At 45.9% G+C, this 23,455-nt stretch overlaps 1 protein-coding gene across 11 annotated transcripts in view; it reads left to right on the plus strand.

Annotated features, from left to right (window-relative positions):
- LOC134224508 (peripheral plasma membrane protein CASK-like) overlaps nt 1–23,455 on the plus strand; it is a 666,907-nt gene that overhangs the window by 404,375 nt on the left and 239,077 nt on the right. For all 11 annotated transcript variants that reach the window (XM_062703917.1, XM_062703880.1, XM_062703885.1 and 8 more), the window contains 3 exons: nt 13,103–13,278; nt 17,544–17,666; nt 17,785–17,932. In XM_062703917.1, the coding sequence (XP_062559901.1) occupies nt 13,103–13,278; nt 17,544–17,666; nt 17,785–17,932 (447 nt within the window). The remainder of the gene's footprint in view (nt 1–13,102; nt 13,279–17,543; nt 17,667–17,784; nt 17,933–23,455) is intronic.

Here is a 23,455-nt window from a genome sequence, read left to right on the forward strand (position 1 = left end):
CCAGATTACTATGGGGAGAAAAAAATGTTGTCGAATTCCACGGGGCACCCCCCAGAATTGTGTCTTTGGGTGAGAAAATCAATCTCTGAAAATTTCAGCTCAATCGCTTGTTGCATAAGCTGGCGCATTTGATTTGAAGTTTGTATGGGGATTTCAGCCAAAATGTATAGGAAAATACACCTCCGTCACTCATTCGATCTGGAAATTGGTTCTGATTGCTCGGTTGACCTCAGAATTGCAAAAACGGCAGTTGGTATGCTACAGAACAATTTCACAGAACATTGCATGATGATTAAATGAACTTTTATATAATTTTCGGCTGGTTTATTAGGAGCTGATTTTTTTGTATTTTTAGGTTTTTTGATCGAATTGCATCAGCCAAAACCTATATAAAAGTTCATTTAATCATCATACAATGTTCTGTGAAATTGTTCTGTAGCATACCAACTGCCGTTTTTGCAATTCTGAGGTCAATTGAGCAATCAGAACCAATTTACAGATCAAATGAGTGACGGAGGTGTATTTTCCTATACATTTTGGCTGAAATCCCCATACAAACTTCAAATCAAATGCACCAGCTTATGCAACAAGCGATTGAGCTGAAATTTTCAGAGATTGTTTTTCTCACCCAAAGACACAATCTTGGGGGGTGCCCCGTGAAATTAGACAACTTTTTGTTTCCTGGGCCAGCCTAATAAACACGCGCCAAAAAAATCATGCTTCCTCCTCTTTAAATATTGCGTCTGTATTAAATTTCCGCCAAAGAACCGCGTATGAAACGACATCAACCATTTGTTGAGCCACGCTGCTTCCCTACGATTTCACCGTTCTCAAAACTTTCGGCTTTTGACCAGACTTCCAAGGTGACAACGTGCTAAATTGTCTCTTTTTGGGAGTCGGTAACTTGGAAAGTATCATTAAAAAGAACAAAGTAAAGCCCTTTGCTACTCGTCTCCACCCACATTGGAGGGACACCCTCGTCATTCTCGGACTTTCCAGGGTGCCAGCCAGGGATCGGTGCGCAATGATGAGCCTTCGTCTCACTCGAAAAGGATTCCGTTCCTCTCGGAAATGGCTAAGAAGGCTTCCTTGTAATTTCCCACCGACCGACGGCAACGACGCCGAGGACGACACGGACGTTCTTGTCTTTTGGCTTCTTGAGCATCGCTCGAGTGATATTAAGTGGAACCGGTTATTAAATTAGGGTGAACGGACGAAAGGACAAAGGAGAATGATGACGAGTACGCTGGATTTCAGCGTCTTTGAGCAACAATTCAACAAGCTATTGAATTAATGTTCCGGTGTCGGCGATGAGAGCCGGTGTCAGAGGGGATGAGGGTCGATGTAATTTGAGCCATTTAGGGCTTTTTGGAGGCGACCTTTGCTGATGGAGGGCGAAGCAGACGGTGAACGATGGGCATCTGAACTCAGTGGCATTATTTTGATGACCCGTTATCATATCGTGACGGTATGTCATAAAATTTATTGATTTGAATTTTATTGTGCAATTTAGCAAGGGTGAATCAATCCTTCTTCTTCAGATCCTTCTTTGCCGGATACGTTTAAATATCGGACGAAGCTTGAAACAACGCATAATGGTGCTTTCCTGTACATAAATTTATTTAAGATTTAAAGAAATCAGTCACATTAAGATTTTAGAATTGAAAAAATAAATTTATAAATTCAGTACTCAGAATCCCAAATGTTGTTTGGGACTCATTAATCCAAATTCTTATTTAGATTTCAGATTTCAGAAAACCGATTTCTTGCTTTGCTTTCGATTCGATAGATAATAATAAATAGCTATGCTATTTTGTTTTTCTGATCTTTCCCAACTTGCTTCGTCTAGCAGAGTGGTAGAAGTGACCGAACTGCGACCTAGACTAAAGCAAACAAACTCCATCGCCCCACTTTTTCGACGAAACTTCTCAGCCTGCAAAAGTCAACTCAGACATCGACCGTAAAACTATCCCAAATATTTACCGAACTCCGTTTGGCTACTAAACGACCTGGAGCTTATCGCTTTCGTCGATTTAGGTTGATGCAAGCAATATTGGAAAACGGAGTCCCCGTACAAACAAGCTTTACATCGTCAGAGCAAAATTTGTCATTTCCCCAATAACGAATCGGCCGGCCGGTTAGAGAAATGCTTCCGATGTTTAACCGAGCTAGTTATGGCGAAAAGTTTCGATTTTCCTGCCAAAACTACTATCGTACGAGTTGGCTACAGACGGAGAGCTGATGCTGACTCAAGAGGAAGATGTATTTTACCAAGTAATTGGTAAGTTGGAAACTGTCTTGACAGCATAAAGGGATAACGTAGTCCTGCTGATTTCCACCAACGCTATTTTCAGCGATGTAATCGATCAAGGAAAATTTACCGAAATACGGAATGGAAAAACTTGACACTTGGTTTTCTATTTCAGCCACATTTCCGGTCCTGAAAGATGAAAAGATAACATCATTCCGTTTCGATGGCAATCCAATCGGTAAGAACAACAAACAACAGTCCTATCGGTTCCGCATAGCTTCCCCTCAGTTTCACAAAGCTGCTTCACTTCATTGAGCGAGAAGACAAATAGGATGGAAAATTACTTCCCCTGTATTTTCCCCGTCATCATTGTGGTTAGTTGGTTTTTGTTTCTACATTTCCGGTTTCATCTTGTCAACGGGGTCTTCTCCGAAGTGCACATTGTTGCTTTCTTGGACAGAGTTGTGTGTTTCGGACACGTCTCAATTCGTCCGCCAGACAGACAGAACGAGTTTCTCAGAATAGCTGGTTTAAAATTATTGGAAAATAAATTACTTGGAATTCGCTAGTTGAATGTTCAACATCGAAATTCACGGTCTTTGGACATTTTAATTATTCAAATCTCTATCTTTACCGCTGTAGATCAGTTAATATTGTGAAGCTGCTCATAGTTCAGAAAATACAGAACCTTTCTTGTATTTATTAGTCATTATTCCCCGAATCACCTTACACCGCTCAAAATTGACCTGCTTTTTGAGAAATCTAGTGGTTTTCTGTTCCTATCATCGTTTAGGACACTTCCAATGTCCCTTTCATAGAGACAAAACAAGAGGAAAGTAACGATAACCGTACTTCATCAACAACGATGAGGGTGATGGGAGTCAAATAATTTATTCATGGTACTCAACTGGAATAACAACCATCGAACCGGGACACGAGTGGTGGAATTGCGGTAATGAAATCCGATAGATAGATCGCAAAAGTTTACGAATTAATTAGAGAAACACTTGAAAGCATTACCCCGCTACTGATACATTTTTCAACTTGATTTATTTAAAGCAGTCCCCAAATCTGATGTTTCTGTGCGAATTTGTTTCAGGGTCTGCGCCATTATAATCATTTATGCAATAGTGTTGATTTTTTAGCATAAGTTCGGGAAAGTTTCTGGTTATAGGTCGGCCTTAGTTGTGAGTCATACTGCTCTTGGACTTCATCTGGCTCCGATATTCATCTTACGAAAAACAAAGCAATGGAAAGGAATTTGATTTGCATCTTATTTTTGTGACTTTTTTTTCAGCAGTGAGCACGCATGTAACCGAGAATAAGCGAAAAAAAATGGTGTTGTATTTCTTCGTTTCGCGATGATATAAATATATGTTCAATGAGATGGAAAACGGAACAGTTCCCTTACATGCTTTTGGGCGGAAACGAGCGCGACAGGGACCGCCTGGGAAACAGTATTACGATAGATGGGGATACCTTCGAGGAGGTGGGCCTTCCTTAGCGGTGCAGTAAGATGCGCGGCTACAAAGCAAGACCATGCTGAAGGTGACTGAGTTCGATTCCCGGTGCGGTTCAGGAAATTTTTGTGTTGTAAATTTTCTCGACTTCCCTGGGCATGAAAGAACCATCGTGTTAGCCTCATGATATATGAATGCAAAAATGGTAATTTGGAAACCTCGCAGGTGAAAACTGTTAAAGTGCAAAATGAGGCAGCAATTTCGCAGTGCGGGATGTAATGCCAATAAGAAGAAAGAAATACGACAAATATGAGCAATGTCAAACTTGTAGTTTGAAGGTACCGTCGTTCGGCGTGACATTGGGTAAGATTGGGCCAAAAACGGATAAGATTGGGCCTTCTTTCAGAAGGCTCGGAAGCCTCCTTTCAAGAGGCTCGGAAGCCTCCTTCCTCGGGAGCTCGGGAGCCTCCTTCCAAGAGACCTTGGAAGCCTCCTTCCAAGAGGCCTTGGAAGCCTCTTTCCAAGAGGCCTTGGAAGCCTCCTTCCAAGAGGCCTTGGAAGCCTCCTTCCAAGAGGCCTTGGAAGCCTCCTTCCAAGAGGCCTTGGAAGCCTCCTTCCAAGAGGCCTTGGAAGCCTCCTTCCAAGAGGCCTTGGAAGCCTCCTTCCAAGAGGCCTTGGAAGCCTCCTTCCAAGAGGCCCTGGAAGCCTCCTTCCAAGAGGCCTTGGAAGCCTCCTTCCAAGAGGCCTTGGAAGCCTCCTTCCAAGAGGCCTTGGAAGCCTCCTTCCAAGAGGCCTTGGAAGCCTCCTTCCAAGAGGCCTTGGAAGCCTCCTTCCAAGAGGCCTTGGAAGCCTCCTTCCAAGAGGCCTTGGAAGCCTCCTTCCAAGAGGCCTTGGAAGCCTCCTTCCAAGACGCCTTGGAAGCCTCCTTCCAAGACGCCTTGGAAGCCTCCTTCCAAGAGGCCTTGGAAGCCTCCTTCCAAGAGGCCTTGGAAGCCTCCTTCCAAGAGGCCTTGGAAGCCTCCTTCCAAGAGGCCTTGGAAGCCTCCTTCCAAGAGGCCTTGGAAGCCTCCTTCCAAGAGGCCTTGGAAGCCTCCTTCCAAGATGCCTTGAAAGCCTCCTTCCAAGAGGCCTTGGAAGCCTCCTTCCAAGAGGCCTTGGAAGCCTCCTTCCAAGAGGCCTCGGAAGCCTCCTTCCAAGAGGCCTTGGAAGCCTCCTTCCAAGAGGCCTTGGAAGCCTCCTTCCAAGAGGCCTTGGAAGCCTCCTTCCAAGAGGCCTTGGAAGCCTCCTTCCAAGAGGCCTTGGAAGCCTCCTTCCAAGAGGCCTTGGAAGCCTCCTTCCAAGAGGCCTTGGAAGCCTCCATTCAAGAGGCTCGGAAGCCTCCTTTCAAGAGGCTCGGAAGCCTCCTTTCAAGAGGCTCGGAAGCCTCCTTTCAAGAGGCTCGGAAGCCTCCTTTCAAGAGGCTCGGAAGCCTCCTTTCAAGAGGCTCGGAAGCCTCCTTCAAGAGGCCTGGAAGCCTCCTTCAAGAGGCTCGGAAGCCTCCTTTCAAGAGGCCCGGAAGCACTTCAAGAGGCCCGGAAGCCTCCTTCAAGAGGCTGGAAGCCTCCTTTCAAGAGGCCCGGAAGCCTCCTTTCAAGAGGCCCAGCCTCCTTCAAGAGGCCTGGAAGCCTCCTTTCAAGAGGCCTGGAAGCCTCCTTTCAAGAGGCTCGGAAGCCTCCTTTCAAGAGGCTCAGGCCTCCTTTCAAGGCTCGGAAGCCTCCTTTCAAGAGGCCTGGAAGCCTCCTTCAAGAGGCTCTGGAAGCCTCCTTTCAAGAGGCTCAGAAGCCTCCTTTCAAGAGGCTCAGGAAGCCTCCTTTCAAGAGGCTCAGGCCTCCTTTCAAGAGGCCTGAAGCCTCCTTTCAAGAGGCCCGGAAGCCTCCTTCAAGAGGCCTGGAAGCCTCCTTTCAAGAGGCCTGGAAGCCTCCTTTCAAGAGGCCCAGCCTCCTTTCAAGACTCAAGCCTCCTTTCAAGAGGCCCGGAAGCCTCCTTCAAGAGGCCTGGAAGCCTCCATTCAAGAGGCTCAGAGCCTCCTTTCAAGAGGCCCGGAAGCCTCCTTCAAGAGGCTCAGAAGCCTCCTTCAAGAGGCCCAGAAGCCTCCTTTCAAGAGGCTCCAGCCTCCTTTCAAGAGGCCTGGAAGCCTCCTTTCAAGAGGCTCGGAAGCCTCCTTTCAAGAGGCTCGGAAGCCTCCTTTCAAGAGGCTCGGAAGCCTCCTTTCAAGAGGCCCGGAAGCCCTCCAAGAGGCCTCAAGCCTCCTTTCAAGAGGCTCGGAAGCCTCCCTTTCAAGAGGCTCAAGCCTCCTTAATGAGGCCTCAGGCCTCCTTTAAGAGGCTCGGAAGCCTCCTTTCAAAGAGGCTCAGCCTCCTTTCCTCAGAGCTCAAGCCTCCTTTCAGAAGGCTCAAGCCTCCTTCAGAAGGCTCAGAAGCCTCCTTTCAGAAGGCTCAGGAAGCCTCCTTTCAGAAGGCTCAAGCCTCCTTCAAAGGCCCGGAAGCCTCCTTTCAAGAGGCTCAAGCCTCCTTTCAAGAGGCCTGGAAGCCTCCCTTCAAGAGGCCCAGCCTCCCTCCTTTCAAGAGGCCCAAAGCCTCCTTTCAAGAGGCCCGGAAGCCTCCCCTTCAAGAGGCTCAAGCCTCCTTTCAAGAGGCCCGGAAGCCTCCTTCAAGAGGCTGGAAGCCTCCTCCTTCAAGAGGCTCGGAAGCCTCCTTTCAAGAGGCCTGTGCCTCCTTTCAAGAGGCTCAGGAAGCCTCCCTTTCAAGAGGCTCAAGCCTCCTTCAAGAGGCTCAGGAAGCCTCCTTTCAAGAGGCCTGGAAGCCTCCTTTCAAGAGCCTCAGAAGCCTTCTTTCAAAAGGCCTCGGAAGCCTCCTTTCAAGAGGCCCCAGCCTCCTTTCAAGAGGCCTGGAAGCCTCCTTTCAAGAGGCTCAAGCCTCCTTCAAGAGGCCTGGAAGCCTCCTTTCAAGAGGCCTGGAAGCCTCCTTTCAAGAGGCTCAGGAAGCCTCCTTTCAAGAGGCTCAGGAAGCCTCCTTTCAAGAGGCCTCAGAAGCCTCCTTTCAAGAGGCCCGGAAGCCTCCTTTCAAGAGGCCCGGAAGCCTCCTTTCAAGAGGCCCGGAAGCCTCCTTTCAAGAGGCTCCAGCCTCCTTTCAAGAGGCTCGGAAGCCTCCTTCAAGAGGCCTGGAAGCCTCCTTCAAGAGGCCTCAAGCCTCCTTCAAGAGGCTCAAGCCTTCCTTCAAGAGGCCTGAAGCCTCCTTTCAAGAGGCTCGGAAGCCTCCTTTCAAGAGGCCTGGAAGCCTCCTTTCAAGAGGCTCGGAAGCCTCCTTTCAAGAGGCCTCAAGCCTCCTTCCAAGAGGCCTGGAAGCCTCCTCCAAGAGGCCTGGAAGCCTCCTTCCAAGAGGCCTGGAAGCCTCCTTCAAGAGGCCTGGAAGCCTCCTTCAAGAGGCTCGGAAGCCTCCTTCAAGAGGCCTGGAAGCCTCCTTTCAAGAGGCTGAAGCCTCCTTTCAAGAGGCCTTGGAAGCCTCCTTTCAAGAGGCCTTGGAAGCCTTCTTCCAAGAGGCCTTGGAAGCCTTCTTCGAAGAGGCCTTGGAAGCCTTCTTCGAAGAGGCCTTGGAAGCCTTCTTCGAAGAGGCCTTGGAAGCCTTCTTCGAAGAGGCCTTGGAAGCCTTCTTCCAAGAGGCCTTGGAAGCCTTCTTCCAAGAGGCCTTGGAAGCCTTCTTCCAAGAGGCCTTGGAAGCCTTCTTCGAAGAGGCCTTGGAAGCCTTCTTCCAAGAGGCCTTGGAAGCCTTCTTCCAAGAGGCCTTGGAAGCCTTCTTCCAAGAGGCCTTGGAAGCCTTCTTCCAAGAGGCCTTGGAAGCCTTCTTCCAAGAGGCCTTGGAAGCCTTCTTCCAAGAGGCCTTGGAAGCCTTCTTCCAAGAGGCCTTGGAAGCCTTCTTCCAAGAGGCCTTGGAAGCCTTCTTCCAAGAGGCCTTGGAAGCCTTCTTCCAAGAGGCCTTGGAAGCCTTCTTCCAAGAGGCCTTGGAAGCCTTCTTCCAAGAGGCCTTGGAAGCCTCCATTCAAGAGGCTCGGAAGCCTCCTTTCAAGAGGCTCGGAAGCCTCCTTTCAAGAGGCTCGGAAGCCTCCTTCCAGAGGGCCGGGAACCCCCCTTCAAGAGGGTCGGGAACCTCCCTTCAAAAGGCCCGGGAGCCCCCTTTCAAGAGGCCCGGAAGGCCCCCTTCAAGAGGCTCAGAGCCTCCTTCAAGAGGCCTGGAAGCCTCCTTCAAGAGGCCTGGAAGCCTCCTTCAGAAGGCCTGGAAGCCTCCTTTCAGAAGGCTCTGGAAGCCTCCTTCAGAAGGCTCAAGCCTCCTTTCAGAAGGCCTGGAAGCCTCCTTCAGAAGGCTCGGAAGCCTCCTTCAAGAGGCCTGGAAGCCTCCTTTCAAGAGGCCTGGAAGCCTCCTTCAAGAGGCCTGGAAGCCTCCTTTCAAGAGGCTCGGAAGCCTCCTTTCAAGAGGCCCGGAAGCCTCCTTCAAGAGGCCCAGAAGCCTCCTTCAAGAGGCCTGGAAGCCTCCTTTCAAGAGGCCTGGAAGCCTCCTTCAAGAGGCCTGGAAGCCTCCTTTCAAGAGGCTCAGAAGCCTCCTTTCAAGAGGCCTGGAAGCCTCCTTTCAAGAGGCCCGGAAGCCTCCTTCAAGAGGCTCAGAAGCCTCCTTTCAAGAGGCCTGGAAGCCTCCTTTCAAGAGGCTCAGCCTCCTTCAAGAGGCCTGGAAGCCTCCTTCAAGAGGCTCAGAAGCCTCCTTTCAAGAGGCCTGGAAGCCTCCTTTCAAGAGGCTCAAGCCTCCTTTCAAGAGGCCTGGAAGCCTCCTTTCAAGAGGCTGGAAGCCTCCTTTCAAGAGGCCTGGAAGCCTCCTTCAAGAGGCCCAGAAACCTCTTTTCAAGAGGCCTTGAAGCCTCCTTTCAAGAATCTCGGAAGCCTCCTTCAAAAGGCTCGGAAGCCTCCTTTCAAGAGGCCCGGAAGGCTCCTTTCAAGAGGCATGGAAGCCTCCTTTCAAGAGGCCTGGAAGCCTCCTTCAAGAGGCTCGAAAGCCTCCTTTCAAGAGGCTCGGAAGCCTTCTTTCAAGAGGCTCGGAAGCCTCCTTCCAAGAGGCTCGGAAGCCTCCTTTCAAGAGGCTCGGAAGCCTCCTTTCAAGAGGCTCGGAAGCCTCCTTTCAAGAGGCTCGGAAGCCTCCTTTCAAGAGGCCTTGGAAGCCTCCTTTCAAGAGGCCTTGGAAGCCTTCTTCCAAGAGGCCTTGGAAGCCTTCTTCGAAGAGGCCTTGGAAGCCTTCTTCGAAGAGGCCTTGGAAGCCTTCTTCGAAGAGGCCTTGGAAGCCTTCTTCCAAGAGGCCTTGGAAGCCTTCTTCCAAGAGGCCTTGGAAGCCTTCTTCCAAGAGGCCTTGGAAGCCTTCTTCCAAGAGGCCTTGGAAGCCTTCTTCCAAGAGGCCTTGGAAGCCTTCTTCCAAGAGGCCTTGGAAGCCTTCTTCCAAGAGGCCTTGGAAGCCTTCTTCCAAGAGGCCTTGGAAGCCTTCTTCCAAGAGGCCTTGGAAGCCTTCTTCCAAGAGGCCTTGGAAGCCTTCTTCCAAGAGGCCTTGGAAGCCTTCTTCCAAGAGGCCTTGGAAGCCTTCTTCCAAGAGGCCTTGGAAGCCTTCTTCCAAGAGGCCTTGGAAGCCTTCTTCCAAGAGGCCTTGGAAGCCTTCTTCCAAGAGGCCTTGGAAGCCTCCTTCCAAGAGGCCTTGGAAGCCTCCTTCCAAGAGGCTCGGAAGCCTCCTTACAAGAGGCCTTGGAAGCCTTCTTCCAAGAGGCCTTGGAAGCCTTCTTCCAAGAGGCCTTGGAAGCCTCCTTCCAAGAGGCCTTGGAAGCCTCCTTTCAAGAGGCCTTGGAAGCCTCCTTCCAAGAGGCCTTGGAAGCCTCCTTCCAAGGAGCCTTGGAAGCCTCCTTCCAAGAGGCCTTGGAAGCCTCCTTCCAAGAGGCCTTGGAAGCCTCCTTCCAAGAGGCCTTGGAAGCCTACTTCCAAGAGGCCTTGGAAGCCTCCTTCCAAGAGGCCTTGGAAACCTCCTTCCAAGAGGCCTTGGAAGCCTCCTTTCAAGAGACCTTTTAAGCCCCCTTCCAAGAGGCCTTGGAAGCCTCCTTCCAAAAGGCCTTCGAAGCCTCTTTCCAAAAGGCCTTGGAAGCCTCCTTCCAAGAGGCCTTGGAAGCCTCCTTCCAAGAGGCCGTTCCAAGCCTCCTTCCAAGAGGCCTTGGAAGCCTCCTTCCAAGAGGCTCGGAAGCTTCCTTTCAAGCCTAAATCTTTTCAAGCCAAGAGACCTTGGAAGTCTCCTTCCAAGAGGCCTTGGAAGCCTCCTTCCAAGAGGCCTTGGAAGCCTTTTTCCAAGAGACCTTTGAAGCCCCCCTTCCAAGAGGCCTTGGAAGCCTCCTTCCAAGAGGCCTTGGAAGCCTCCTTCCAAAAGGCCTTGGAAGCCCCCTTCCAAGAGGCCTTGGAAGCCTCCTTCCAAGAGGCCTTGGAAGCCTCCTTCCAAAAGGCCTTGGAAGCCCCCTTCCAAGAGGCCTTGGAAGCCTCCTTCCAAGAGGCCTTGGAAGCCTCCTTCCAAGAGGCCTTGGAAGCCTCCTTCCAAGAGGCCTTGGAAGCCTCCTTCTAATAGGCCTTGGAAGCCTCCTTCTAAAAGGCCTTGGAAGCCTCCTTTCAAGAGGCTCGGAAGCCTCCTTCCAAGAGGCTCGGAAGCTTCCTTTCAAGCCTATATCTTTTCAAAAAACTTTTTGTGTAAACTCAAGAAGCCGAAGTTTGAATACGTTTGACGAATTAATTCACACTGTACCGCTACCTGTAGGAAAACTGAAACATGGTTGTTGCTTAATTCTCAGATGGCTGCATACGAACATATTCGTATCACATTCGTCAAATTGCATTGCTGTTCATTCTAAGAAATAGCAATTATCATTTCGAAATTAATATTTCTACATACTGGTGATGTTTTTGCAGCAAACCGGAGGTAACAAAATATTCGATGGTGTGAACACCGCTACCAAATGGGTACTTCTTTTCCAATGAATTGCATTTTCCCCGGAACGGTCAGCAATGTATTTCATTTCATTTACAATCGACATGAGAAATTGTAACTGTGCAATATAGTGGCATGTGTTTGTCCAATCTAATCTCCACTGTCTGGCAGTGATATTATGGAAGAAAGCTGTTTGTATAACAGCCAGATTTAGAAAGGAAGTTGGAAAGCGTTAGCTCTACTGCAGCTCCAGTGATCTACTTCAGACTGCTTGGTAACTAATGACCAGTTCGAGGTCACTTTCACTTACACAGGGGATCTTGTTTAGGCTACCATTATTAATTGGATGATGGATTCATAAACAAACCTACGGATTTGTCAAATACAACGCATTATAAATATAATGAAATTATAGTGAGACCATACTGAAACAATCACATTGATAATCGGATAATTGAACTGAGAAGCGTAGATCACACCTAGTGTCCACGAAACAATTCACGTCAGTTTTCCAGAACAATTATCAGCAAATTTTGTTATGATTATGGTTTTTCCGATTGTATCACACATTCGTACATATTTTCAAAACTCAAAACTCGTATACAACCTACACAAACGATCGTGCGCGCTTTGTTAAGAATTAAACTTTAGTAATAGTTATAAAACGCGTAGAACGAAAACCTTAAACATTTTTTCTTCTAATGAGCTAAGCTGAGCCCAACTCTAAATTTGACGTCAACTAACAAAAACGTGACAGCAACTTCTAAAGCAACTCTCCGCACTTGGCTTGCTGTGATCTCCTATCCTTGCGACTTAGCGGAAGTGTATTAAATATCAATTGTCAGTGGTAATGGCATGCCACGATCGCGCACACAAGTCCAGTCTGCAGTCTGTTTAGTGAAAATGAGTTAACTACATCCTTACCGGATCATTGAGCTTCAAGTCATGCATAATTTTTAATTGCTCAAAATATGCATTGAGATTAATGTAATGAAATTCAAGCTAAATGTTCCTTCACCTTACGCCTAGTAGACGAGCCACAATCTTCCGAACTTCAAAGTTTTCGGCTGACCACTGCCCAATGTACCATGGCATGAGCATCAAATGTTATTTTTACGATCTTGGCAACTATTTTCTTGAAGCACCAAAAACCCACAAATATAAATGGCCTGTGTCGAAGCTTAACTAATCAGTGTCCCCTACTCACGGAGTGCCGCACTGTCGTCGGATGCTGATCATCCGGCCAACCAAACCCCACTCGACCCATTGGCCGGACCAACTGCTGACCACCGAATAATCCACGATGGTTATTTTGCTCGTTGTTTATCCTCCGCCTGCATTCATTGGTCCCAAGAAAATGGGTATGAGAGGGCTTCGGTCGTTGGTCGGCAATCAAATTTGCATAATTTATTCCGCACCGCTCAGCTACCATCAATGAAGAGCCGAGGAATAGTGAGGGTGGTGGTTTCGCCCCGTGGCACTATGGGAACGCATCTGGTCAGGCAAATTTGGGAAAAATCTTGTGCTGCGAGTGAAATTGCATAACTGGATAAAAATCTTGATCGTATTAAAGCAAGTCATCTCATGATATGTATTGAAAACTCCAAAACGTACAAATTTATTAGAACAAAACGAAAATCCATTGGAAACTTGGGTGGTGTATTTACTATCTCATTAATTTTTGCGTGAACCTTAGCAAAGTTATTCGTATACCACCTGCTAATAATGAATATCCCAAATCACGCCGGCGGCCTGGTATGGTGCCACTGTTGGCCGTGAGTGGTTGTTAAACGCGTGACCGATGTTTACCATTTGCTTCCAACTTTCGCCGACCATCACCCGCTCTATAGTCTGGGTTGGGAAAGAAAAAGCCGAGGGTGATTTTCGTGGGTGTCAATTTTGGAGCCCATAAACTTTGTTGGATTATGGTCGTCATCTGGAGTATTCCCATTGGAAGCACACCGGGCGGGTGTGAATCGCTCTTGATGACCGTGGTTCGCCGCCAAGCAAACACGGCCGACCAACAGCGACTGTCTATATGGCAATTGGCATCACGCTGGCAGCGGCGTCTGGTGATTTATGTCTTTTCATTTGTTTAGGTCTAGCCTGATTTGGAACAAATTTGGAAGAAACTTTCCCCTTAGGACCAAGATCAAGACCGAGCTTCCTTTTTCAACTTTTTCTTTTGTGTAATCCTTTTCTGTTTCCTAATGTTTAACACTCAACTGGACAAGTCTCGTTTGAATTCATCCACTCCGATGAATACAGACAGGAGTCATACAAAATCGATAGATTTGCAGAAAAGTAAAAAAAAGTTTTTCTCACAAAAACTGATTAAAATTTTGTTCGTTTCCTCTTTTCTGTTGCAGGTCGCGTCGGATGTCCACACTACATCGCCCCGGAGGTGGTAACGAGGCGGATCTACGGCAAGGCGTGCGATGTCTGGGGTGCCGGAGTGATGCTACACGTACTGTTGTCGGGCCGGTTGCCCTTTCAGGGCTCCGGCAAGCGACTTCAGGAGGCCATCGCACGAGGACGGGTGATGGTGAGTAGAATTGAATGAGGGAAACGTAACGCGTGAAAGTAAATATTCGTGTTTGTGGCAATGAGTAGGCAATCAAATTATGGTCAATTAACACGTACGTCCCCAACCCCCATTTTACGACAAAACTCAAAGTTCAAAATCACGTAGCTCAGCCAATTTCTAACGGATTTTCAAGCAATCTTCTGGAATCGATCACAAAATTCCTATAGTTTTAGGAACCGAGGTCAATTTTTGTCCAATGGCCATGGTTCCGGATATATTCCGGGAGTACTGGGGTTACCTCCTCCCGGAAAAAAATGGTCACTGGCAGATCGGCTTCGAAATCCATCTAGTCAAACTTCATTATTTTGCCAAACAACCACACTGGAGTACATTTCGGCGATTTTCGATCGAATTGGCCACCCTCCGGGTACTTCAGGCCTGGTTCCTGGAGAAGTGGCCAATTTTCATTCAATCTTGGAACCCATCTTGTGACATATCAAACTTCATGATTTTGCAAAACAAGTACACTGGAGCACATTTCGGCGATTTACGATCGAATTGGTCACCCTCCGGGTACTTCCAGGGCCTGGTTCCTTGGGAAAGTGGCCAATTTTCATTCAATCTTGAACCCATCTTGCGACATATCAAACTTCATGATTTTGCAAAACAAGTACACTGGAGTACATTTCGGCGATTTTCGATAGAATTGACCACCCTCAGGAAAGTACCCGAAGAAAGAAGGGCCTGGTTCCATTCGAAAAGTGGCCAGGAATTCCTCCGGAAGTTCCTCTAGGAATTTCTAGAGGAACTTCCGGAGGAATTCCTGGAGGAACTTCCGGAGGAATTCCTGGAGGAACTTCCGGAGGAATTCCTGGAGGAACTTCCGGAGGAATTCCTAGAGGAACTTCCGGAGGAATTCCTAGAGGAACTTCCGGAGGAATTCCTAGAGGAACTTCCGGAGGAATTCCTAGAGGAACTTCCGGAGGAATTCCTAGAGGAACTTCCGGAGGAATTCCTAGAGGAACTTCCGGAGGAATTCCTAGAGGAACTTCCGAAGAATTCCTAGAGGAACTTCCGGAGGAATTCCTAGAGGAACTTCCGGAGGAATTCCTAGAGGAACTTCCGGAGGAATTCCTAGAGGAACTTCCGGAGGAATTCCTAGAGGAACTTCCGGAGGAATTCCTAGAGGAACTTCCGGAGGAATTCCTGGAGGAACTTCCGGAGGAATTCCTGGAGGAACTTCCAAAGGAATTCCTGGCCACTTTTCGAATGGAACCAAGCCCTGCTTCATTCGGGTACTTCCCGGAGGGTGGTCAATTCGATCGAAAATCGCCGAAACGTACTCTAGTGTACTTGTTTTGCAAAATCATGAAATTTGACATGTCGCAAGATGGGTTCCAAGATGGAACGGAAATTGGCCACTTCCCCAAGGGAACCAGGCCCTGGAAGTACCCGGAGGGTGGTCAATTCGATCGAAAATCGCCGAAACGTACTCCAGTGTACTTGTTTTGCAAAATCATGAAGTTTGACATGCCGCAAGATGGGTTCCAAGATTGAATGAAAATTGGCCACTTCCCCAAGGGAACCAGGCCCTGGAAGTACACGGAGGTTGGCCTAATCGATCGAAAATCGCCTAAATGTACTCCAGTGTACTTGTTTTGCAAAATCATGAAGTTTGATATGTCGCAAGATAGGTTTCAAGAGCGAATGAAAATTGACCACTTCCCCAAGGAACCAGGCCCTGAAGTACCCGGAGGGTGGCCAATCTGATCGAAAATCGCCGAAACGTACTCCAGTGTACTTGTTTTGCAAAATCATGAAGTTTGACATGTCGCAAGATGGGTTCCAAGATTGAACGGAAATTGGCCACTTTCCCAAGGAAACCAGGCCCTGGAAGTACCCGGAGGATGGCCAATTCGATCGAAAATCGCCGTAATGTACTCCAGTGTACTTGTTTTGCAAAATCATGAAGTTTGATATGTCGCAAGATGGATTCCAAGATTGAACGAAAATTGGCCACTTCCCCAAGGGAACCAGACCCTGGAAGTACCCGGAGGGTGGCCAATTCGATCGAAAATCGCCGAAATGTACTCCAGTGTACTTGTTTTGCAAAATCATGAAGTTTGATATGTCGCAAGATGAATTCCAAGATTGAATGAAAATTGGCCACTCTCAAGGGAACCAGGCCCTGGAAGTACCCGGAGGGTGGCCAATTCGATCGAAAATCGCCTAAATGTACTCCAGTGTACTTGTTTTGCAAAATCATGAAGTTTGATATGTCGCAAGATGGGTTCCAAGATTGAATGAAAATTGGCCACTTCCCCAAGGAAACCAGGCCCTGGAAGTACCCGGAGGGTGGCCAATTCGATCGAAAATCGCCGAAATGTACTCCAGTGTACTTGTTTTGCAAAATCATGAAGTTTGACATGCCGCAAGATGGGTTCCAAGATTGAATGAAAATTGGCCACTTCCCCAAGGGAACCAGGCCCTGGAAGTACGCGGAGGTTGGCCTAATCGATCGAAAATCGCCTAAATGTACTCCAGTGTACTTGTTTTGCAAAATCATGAAGTTTGATATGTCGCAAGATAGGTTTCAAGAGCGAATGAAAATTGACCACTTCCCCAAGGGAACCAGGCCCTGGAAGTACCCGGAGGGTGGCCAATTCGATCGAAAATCGCCGAAACGTACTCCAGTGTACTTGTTTTGCAAAATCATGAAGTTTGACATGTCGCAAGATGGGTTCCAAGATTGAACGGAAATTGGCCACTTTCCCAAGGAAACCACGCCCTGGAAGTACCCGGAGGATGGCCAATTCGATCGAAAATCGCCGTAATGTACTACAGTGTACTTGTTTTGCAAAATCATGAAGTTTGATATGTCGCAAGATGGATTCCAAGATTGAACGAAAATTGGCCACTTCCCCAAGGGAACCAGACCCTGGAAGTACCCGGAGGGTGGCCAATTCGATCGAAAATCGCCGAAATGTACTCAAGTGTACTTGTTTTGCAAAATCATGAAGTTTGATATGTCGCAAGATGAATTCCAAGATTGAATGAAAATTGGCCACTTCCCCAAGGGAACCAGGCCCTGGAAGTACCCGGAGGGTGGCCAATTCGATCGAAAATCGCCTAAATGTACTCCAGTGTACTTGTTTTGCAAAATCATGAAGTTTGATATGTCGCAAGATGGGTTCCAAGATTGAATGAAAATTGGCCACTTCCCCAAGGGAACCAGGCCCTGGAAGTACCCGGAGGGTGGCCAATTCGATCGAAAATCGCCGAAATGTGCTCCAGTGTACTTGTTTTGCAAAATCATGAAGTTTGATATGTCGCAAGATGGATTCCAAGATTGAACGAAAAATGGCCACTTCCCCAAGGGAACCAGGCCCTGGAAGTACCCGGAGGGTGGCCAATTCGATCGAAAATCGCCGAAGTGTACTTCAGTGTACTTGTTTTGCAAAATCATGAAGTTTGACATGTCGCACGATGGATTTCGAAGCCGATCTGCCAGTGACCATTTTTTCCGGGAGGGAGGTAACCCCAGTACTCCCCGGAATATATCCGGAACCATGGCCATTGGACAAAAATTGACTTCGGTTCCTAAGACTATAGGAATTTTGTGATCGATTCCAGAAGATTGCTTGAAAATCCGTTAGAAATTGGCTGAGCTACGTGGTTTTGAATTTTGAGTTTTGTCGTAAAATGGGGGTTGGGGACGTACGTGTTAAAGAGGGTAATTCTCTTGAATTGTATAAAAAGTAAACAGTTGAGCAGACTAGTGTTTCATTTTTATTTCCACCTACAGAAGACCATTATTTGCCGAAATATGCCAAAGATTTTTAAAAGATTTTTATTAAATTATTGACGTCAGCTGAAGGGTTTCTTTGTAAATGCCACTTTACGTAATGATGAATAAATCATGAACAAAATTGTAGAAATAATCAGCTTTTAGATTCATGATTTTCATTTGAAAAATTATTGCATGTGAACAAGCGCAGTAAAGTCAAGTTGTAAACAATAATGAATTTCGGTATGTATCTATCTATTCCACGAAAAACTTCGAAATGTTCGTAAACGCACTAATCCCTTGAACAATGTTGCTACAAAATTTTAAAAAACAACTGGAAGCGAATTAAAGAAGAGCCATATGAACAGCCCGATCCCCGCAAATCTCTAATCCGATCCGGTCTGTTAAAATGATAATTATTAAAAGTTACCTGTAACTATTTCACGTGTCGAAATTATTCGTTCTCACTTTACTTTTTCTCTCACCCGCCTCACAGCTGGACACACCGGAATGGAAAAACGTCTCCTCGACCGGAAAAGATCTGGTGCTAAAAATGCTTTCCCCGAATCCAATTAATAGGCCAACCATCACCGAGATTCTCGAGCATCCGTGGATAAGGGTAAATGATGCAGCCCTCCTCGTACAACGATCCATGCGGATGCGATTGGGTCAGTTGAAATAATTGTCTCGTTCTTACTTTTCGTTTCTTTTGTTGTTTCTCGGTTGGCCGCGCAAAGGACCGTGACAAACTACAGCGGAACCATCTCGGGGACACGGTGGAAGAACTGAAGCGCTACAATGCTCGCCGTAAGCTGAAAGGAGCGGTGCAGGCGGTTGCCGGTGGGGTCGCCCTGGATCCCCTCTGCTGTGCCGATACCGACTCAAGTAAGTGCCTTTGGCAGGATTTCGTTGTCTGTTCCGTTTCAGTTGAGTGTGTGAATTTGTGCCGTCCCATTGGAGTGTTCGAAAATTGAATATTTTACGAAATTAATGACAATTGATTTGAAAACCTACGTTCGATCAAATATCGGATGGTTGAGAAAGGATATATTAGAAAAAGAAATTCTTAAAAAGAATATCAATTTGAGAGCGAGCTTAAGTTGTTTTTAGGAAGAACTGAAAAGTAATTTCCTCAATCGTTGAAGATTATTTGTTGAATTTCAATTATCCTAACCTTTACTAATTTTGGCCAGTTTGATTGATGGTTTATTACCAACGCCTTTTCGTAATATTATACGTATTTCGTACAACGTATTTCCTAATATTATTCGTGAATTGAATAGACGTATCAAAATGGGCCTATAACGATGGAGGATGGATGAAAAAGGGTAAAATTAATAGATAGGAAGGTTTATAAAACTGAGTTTTTCCACATTTAGTTGAAACATCTAACGATTTTGGGATACAAAATGCCCTAACACTATTTTGTCATGTACCACGCGCCTCCATACTTCTTCACGCAATGTCTATTAGGCTGGTACATGAATACGTAAGTTGTAAGAATAAATGTTCGTTCAAGTATATTTTTTGGAAGCTATTTAGCACAGACAAACAGTCGTAGCAGCTTGAACATATTTCTGAAAAATCCATTGTCCAGATCCTCTGTCACCATCTTGCGAGTATGTTACACTTATTATAATATATTATATTAAGTTATATATTAAACTGTTTGTTGTTCATATTCACGTCATCTGACAAAATTTAGGAAGAATTGGACGAAACAAAATAACAATCTGATTTTTAAATTTCCGAATAAATTAGTTTTTTCTCAATTTTCTGATTTTTCCTTGATCAGTAACTTGAATCACTACCATAGTAAAGGTACAAGGTTACAAAAATTTACAATTTAATTGAAACAATAATGTATTAAAACAATAATTTTCTTTGATAAAAATGATTTCCTTGCACCTATAGTTGACCTATTGTACCAAGAAAATGTGGGTCACATACGAAATCAAACAACAGTACCACTGTGGATACCAACGAAGGCTTTTTCTCTCACTTATGCAACAGTGTCCTCATTAGTGGTGCAATCAATTATTGATAGTTTTTTAAATGAATGTGCTGATAATAATAAGTTGAAGGTGCTAACTAATTTTTGGAATATTTTTCTTTTGATGTATGTGGATCATTCGTCTTGCTGAACGTATTCATTAATGTGTATTGTTCTGAAATTCAGCAGTGCATGTAGTTTTAATTTGGGTATGCTTGATATTTTTTGAACCATCCCTCCACCAAATTTCTTAATGAATGGCTAATGTGAATGTTTAGATGATTTTTTGGTTATATACAATACATATTGTATAGGAAATTATTTAATACTTTTACGTACTATTCAAGCCACTACAACCTTACTCGCAAAAAAGCGTCCATTAACTCGTGAACTAAAAAGTTCACGGTATATTTTCAGTAATGGATTCGGGAACAACAGTCACGTTTTCTTGAGCATTCTGTAAAACGTGACTAATATTCCTGAATCCATGTCTAAAATCACGGTGTATTTTTGCTGGTTCACGAATTTGGGAATGCATTTTTTTGCGTGTATGTATACTATCAACAAAAATAAATAAATGAATTGAGCACTCATTCATTTAGTTTTACATTCAAAGGTTTACTCACAGAATAATTACCATAAGAACTGTTTGCTAATTGTTTTGCAGAATAATAATATGTAAATTGCAATATGATAAAAAGAAAATATTTCACGGCTTAGTGTGTTATGCCTGAATTCAGGTTCCTAAGAAAGAAGTGCTTGAAAGCTCTAATTCACGTCTTCCTTCTTACGCCAATAATATGCGTGCTCCAAATTCCGCGCTATATTCAATTTCAAATTTTTCAACAAAGCTAGGTATCAATATCAGTTGTATTGAATTTTCGTCTAATTCAAACATAGGGAGATATTTCAACTGAGCAGCATTGGGCCAAACGGGCAACTGATGGAGGTTGCTAGATCTTCTTCGTTGGATTCAGTAGACATTATTACGATATACAGAGCAATTAAGGCTCAAGACTTCATCACAAATTAATGACTGTATCACGTGTTTGTAATAGTGATGCAATTGGTATGGAAATGTGCAGCAGCGATAAATAAATGTTGTTTTCAACTGGGGTGGTGTAAATATGTCAGCTGATGCATGATGTTGCCAGACTTGACGAATTGTTTATTTTATATCATAAGACATGTTCATGGTGTATCAAATATATGGGTATTTATCGATTTAAAAAAAATTATACACCACTTGGAATGTAATAGAAGCTTACATAACATGTATAAATATTTATTTTTGGTTTTATTGTTCAATCCGACAAACAGCAATTATTTTTTCCAATAAATAAATCTGGCAACGGGGAAGAGATGATTATTTTCTTGTGTATGCACATCTTTGTTTGCGTGTTAGCTGGCGTATAGGTTGTATTGTTCGGATTGAATGAAGTTGCATCGCGAAGATTTTGTACTCACCATTTCACTTATTGCGCTAGTGAATTTGAGTCTTCCGCATTTTATTGCATTCACAATACGGTCGTCAAATTTGTCAAATTTGTGAATTAATTGGTTGTCAAGATTGAAGAAAAATGTGAAACTCAGTTAGTGAATATGACCGTCTAAGACGAATTAAGTACTGTCCATTTAATTCCACCAGTTAATTTTCGTTATCTTTGCAGATACGTATTTCGACCACAACTGTGTGGTCGTCTTCAGTGTCTTGTACTTGACTCGACTACAAGAGTACAAGACACTGAAGACGACCACACAGTTGTGGTCGAAATACGTATCTGCAAAGATAACGAAAATTAACTGGTGGAATTAAATGGACAGTACTTAATTCGTCTTAGACGGTTTAATACATTCCACTAAAAAGAGCTTAATATATTTTTCTAGTGAATATGTTTTGGGAGTGATAAAATCAAGAAAACAATGGGAAAATATCAAGTGAAAAATCAAGTGAGTGTGTATGTGTTTGATCCGAACGTTCGAACGTTAGTTTAAGTTCGATGAACATACGAATATCGGCCTAGGAAAAATGCAGTTTTCAGCGGTTTTTCCACCAATACCTCAGTAATTGCTAGTTTTGATAAGTGAAAAATTAATATGGAAATGCCATGAATATATTATGATGGCGGGTCCGTAAATATCCCCAAAATATTGAATTTGGTTCAAACTTTACTTACTTATGGATCCTGTACACCTCCGGTGGTGCAAAGGGCCGACTTGAAAGATCTCCATCCTGAGCGTTGCCCGGCTATCGCTTTAACCTGTTGCCAGGTTAGATTTCGGTCGACTTCTTTTATTTCTTTATTGAGGCTTCGCCGCCATGAGCCTCTGGGTCTGCCTCTGCTGCGATGTCCCGCTGGGTTCCAGTCTAATGCTTGTTTGCAGATATCGTTTCCGCCCCTACGTAGAGTGTGGCTGACCCAGCCCCACTTCTGATCCCGAATTTCTGTTGCTATCGGCCTTTGGTGACCAAGACGATGGAACTCGTTGTTTGAGATCCAGTTGTGAGGCCACCAGGCCCGAATTATATACCGCAGGCATCTGTTAATGAACACCTGCAGCCGTTGAGTGTTCTCCACTGATACACACCATGTTTCGCTAGCGTATAACAGCACAGATTCCACGTTAGAGTTGAAAATTCGTATTTTGGTGCGTTCACTTATCTGCCTGTTTTTCCAGATATTTCTTAAACTCGCAAAGGCAGCCCTTGCTTTCTTGATCCGTGCGCCTATGTCGATCTTGGTACCGCCGTCTGACGCCATTTGGTTACCAAGATATTGGAAGCTTTCAACATTCTCCACTGGTTGCCCGGCTACTGTGAAACTGGAAGGAGTCACCGTGTTTACATCCAGCGATTTGGTTTTGTTGACGTTGACTAAACCTGCGCGAGTAGTGCAACGTCATCCGCCAATTCGAAGTCATTTAGGTGCTCTATGGTTATACCTAAATGACTTCGTAGCACAGCTTTATAACAGCCCGCGGTTTGGTTCACGGTCAATCGCATCTACCAGAATCTCGTCGATTACGATGAGGAACAGTAACGGTGATAGAATACATCCTTGCCTCACACCAGCTACGACCCGGATAGAGTCGGACAAGACCCCATTATGCAGCACTCTACACGAGAAGGCCTCGTACTGTGCCTCGATGAGGCCGATGATTTTCTCAGGAACTCCTTTGCGTCTTAGGGCGCCCCACATATTCTCGTGATTGAGACGGTCGAAAGCTTTTTCGTAGTCAATGAATACCAAGTAAAGGGACTCTTGGAATTCGTTGACCTGCTCCAGAATGATGCGGAGCGTGACAATATGGTCCACACAGGATCTTCCGGCACGGAATCCGGCTTGCTGCCGCCGGAGAGTCGCATCGATCTTCTCCTGAATCCGGTCTAGGATAATTTTGCACAGAACTTTGAGGTACACAGCAACAGAATGCCTCGCCAGTTATCGCATACAGTCAGGTCACCCTTTTTAGGCACCTTCATTAAGACACCTTACATCCAGTCGACCGGGAAAGTTGCGGTGTCCCAGATATTACGAAATAAACGATGCAGTAGTTGAGCGGATGTCATGGGGTCAGCTTTGGCAATCTCGGCTGATATGCGGTCGACCCCTGGGGCTTTATTCGATTTCATGCTTTGGATGGCTGTTTGAATCTCTAGCAGTGATGGGGCTTCGGTATTGACGCGTGTTATACGTCGGATCTTAGGCAGATCATGCCAAGGTGGTGATGGCCTGGCTGGCACTTGAAAAAGCCGTTCGAAGTGCTCGATTCAGCGTTTCAGCTGGTCAGTTGGGTCGGTCAATAACTGACCATTCGTGTCTTTCACAGGCATCGTTGCATTCATCTTCGCCCCGCTTAAGCGTCGTGAGATATCGTAGAGGAGGCGAATGTCCCCGGTTGCGGCGGCTCTCTCTCCTTCGTCGGCCAGAGAGTTTACCCACGCTCGCTTGTCCCGTCGACATGAGCGTTTTACTTTCTTCTCAAGAGCCGCGTATCGTTGACGGGCTAAGTCTTTGGCTCCTCTGGTTTTCGATCGCTTTATCGCGGCTTTGGCTTCTCTTCGCTCCTCTATCTTCCTCCAGGTCTCATCGGTGATCCATTGTTTTCTCTGGGTGCGCAGTTCGCCCAGATTGTTCTCGCTGGTGGTGATGAAGGCATTCTTGATGGCGGTCCATTGGTCTTCCACGCTGCCACCTTCCGGAATATCTGCAGCACGCGTCTCCAGTTCTTCAACGAAGGACCGTTTCACCGTGGCATCTTCCAGTCGGCGTGTGTTGAATCGTCGTCCAACTCTTTCCTCCTGCCGACGAATCCGCGCAATGCGCAGGCGTATTTCGACGATGAGGAGGTGATGATCAGACGCGATATCGGCACTACGTTTATTCCGTACATCAAGAAGGCTCAGTTTCCAT

The sequence above is a fragment of the Armigeres subalbatus genome, chromosome 1 (genome assembly GCF_024139115.2).
Source record: "Armigeres subalbatus isolate Guangzhou_Male chromosome 1, GZ_Asu_2, whole genome shotgun sequence".
Lineage (NCBI taxonomy): Eukaryota > Metazoa > Arthropoda > Insecta > Diptera > Culicidae > Armigeres > Armigeres subalbatus.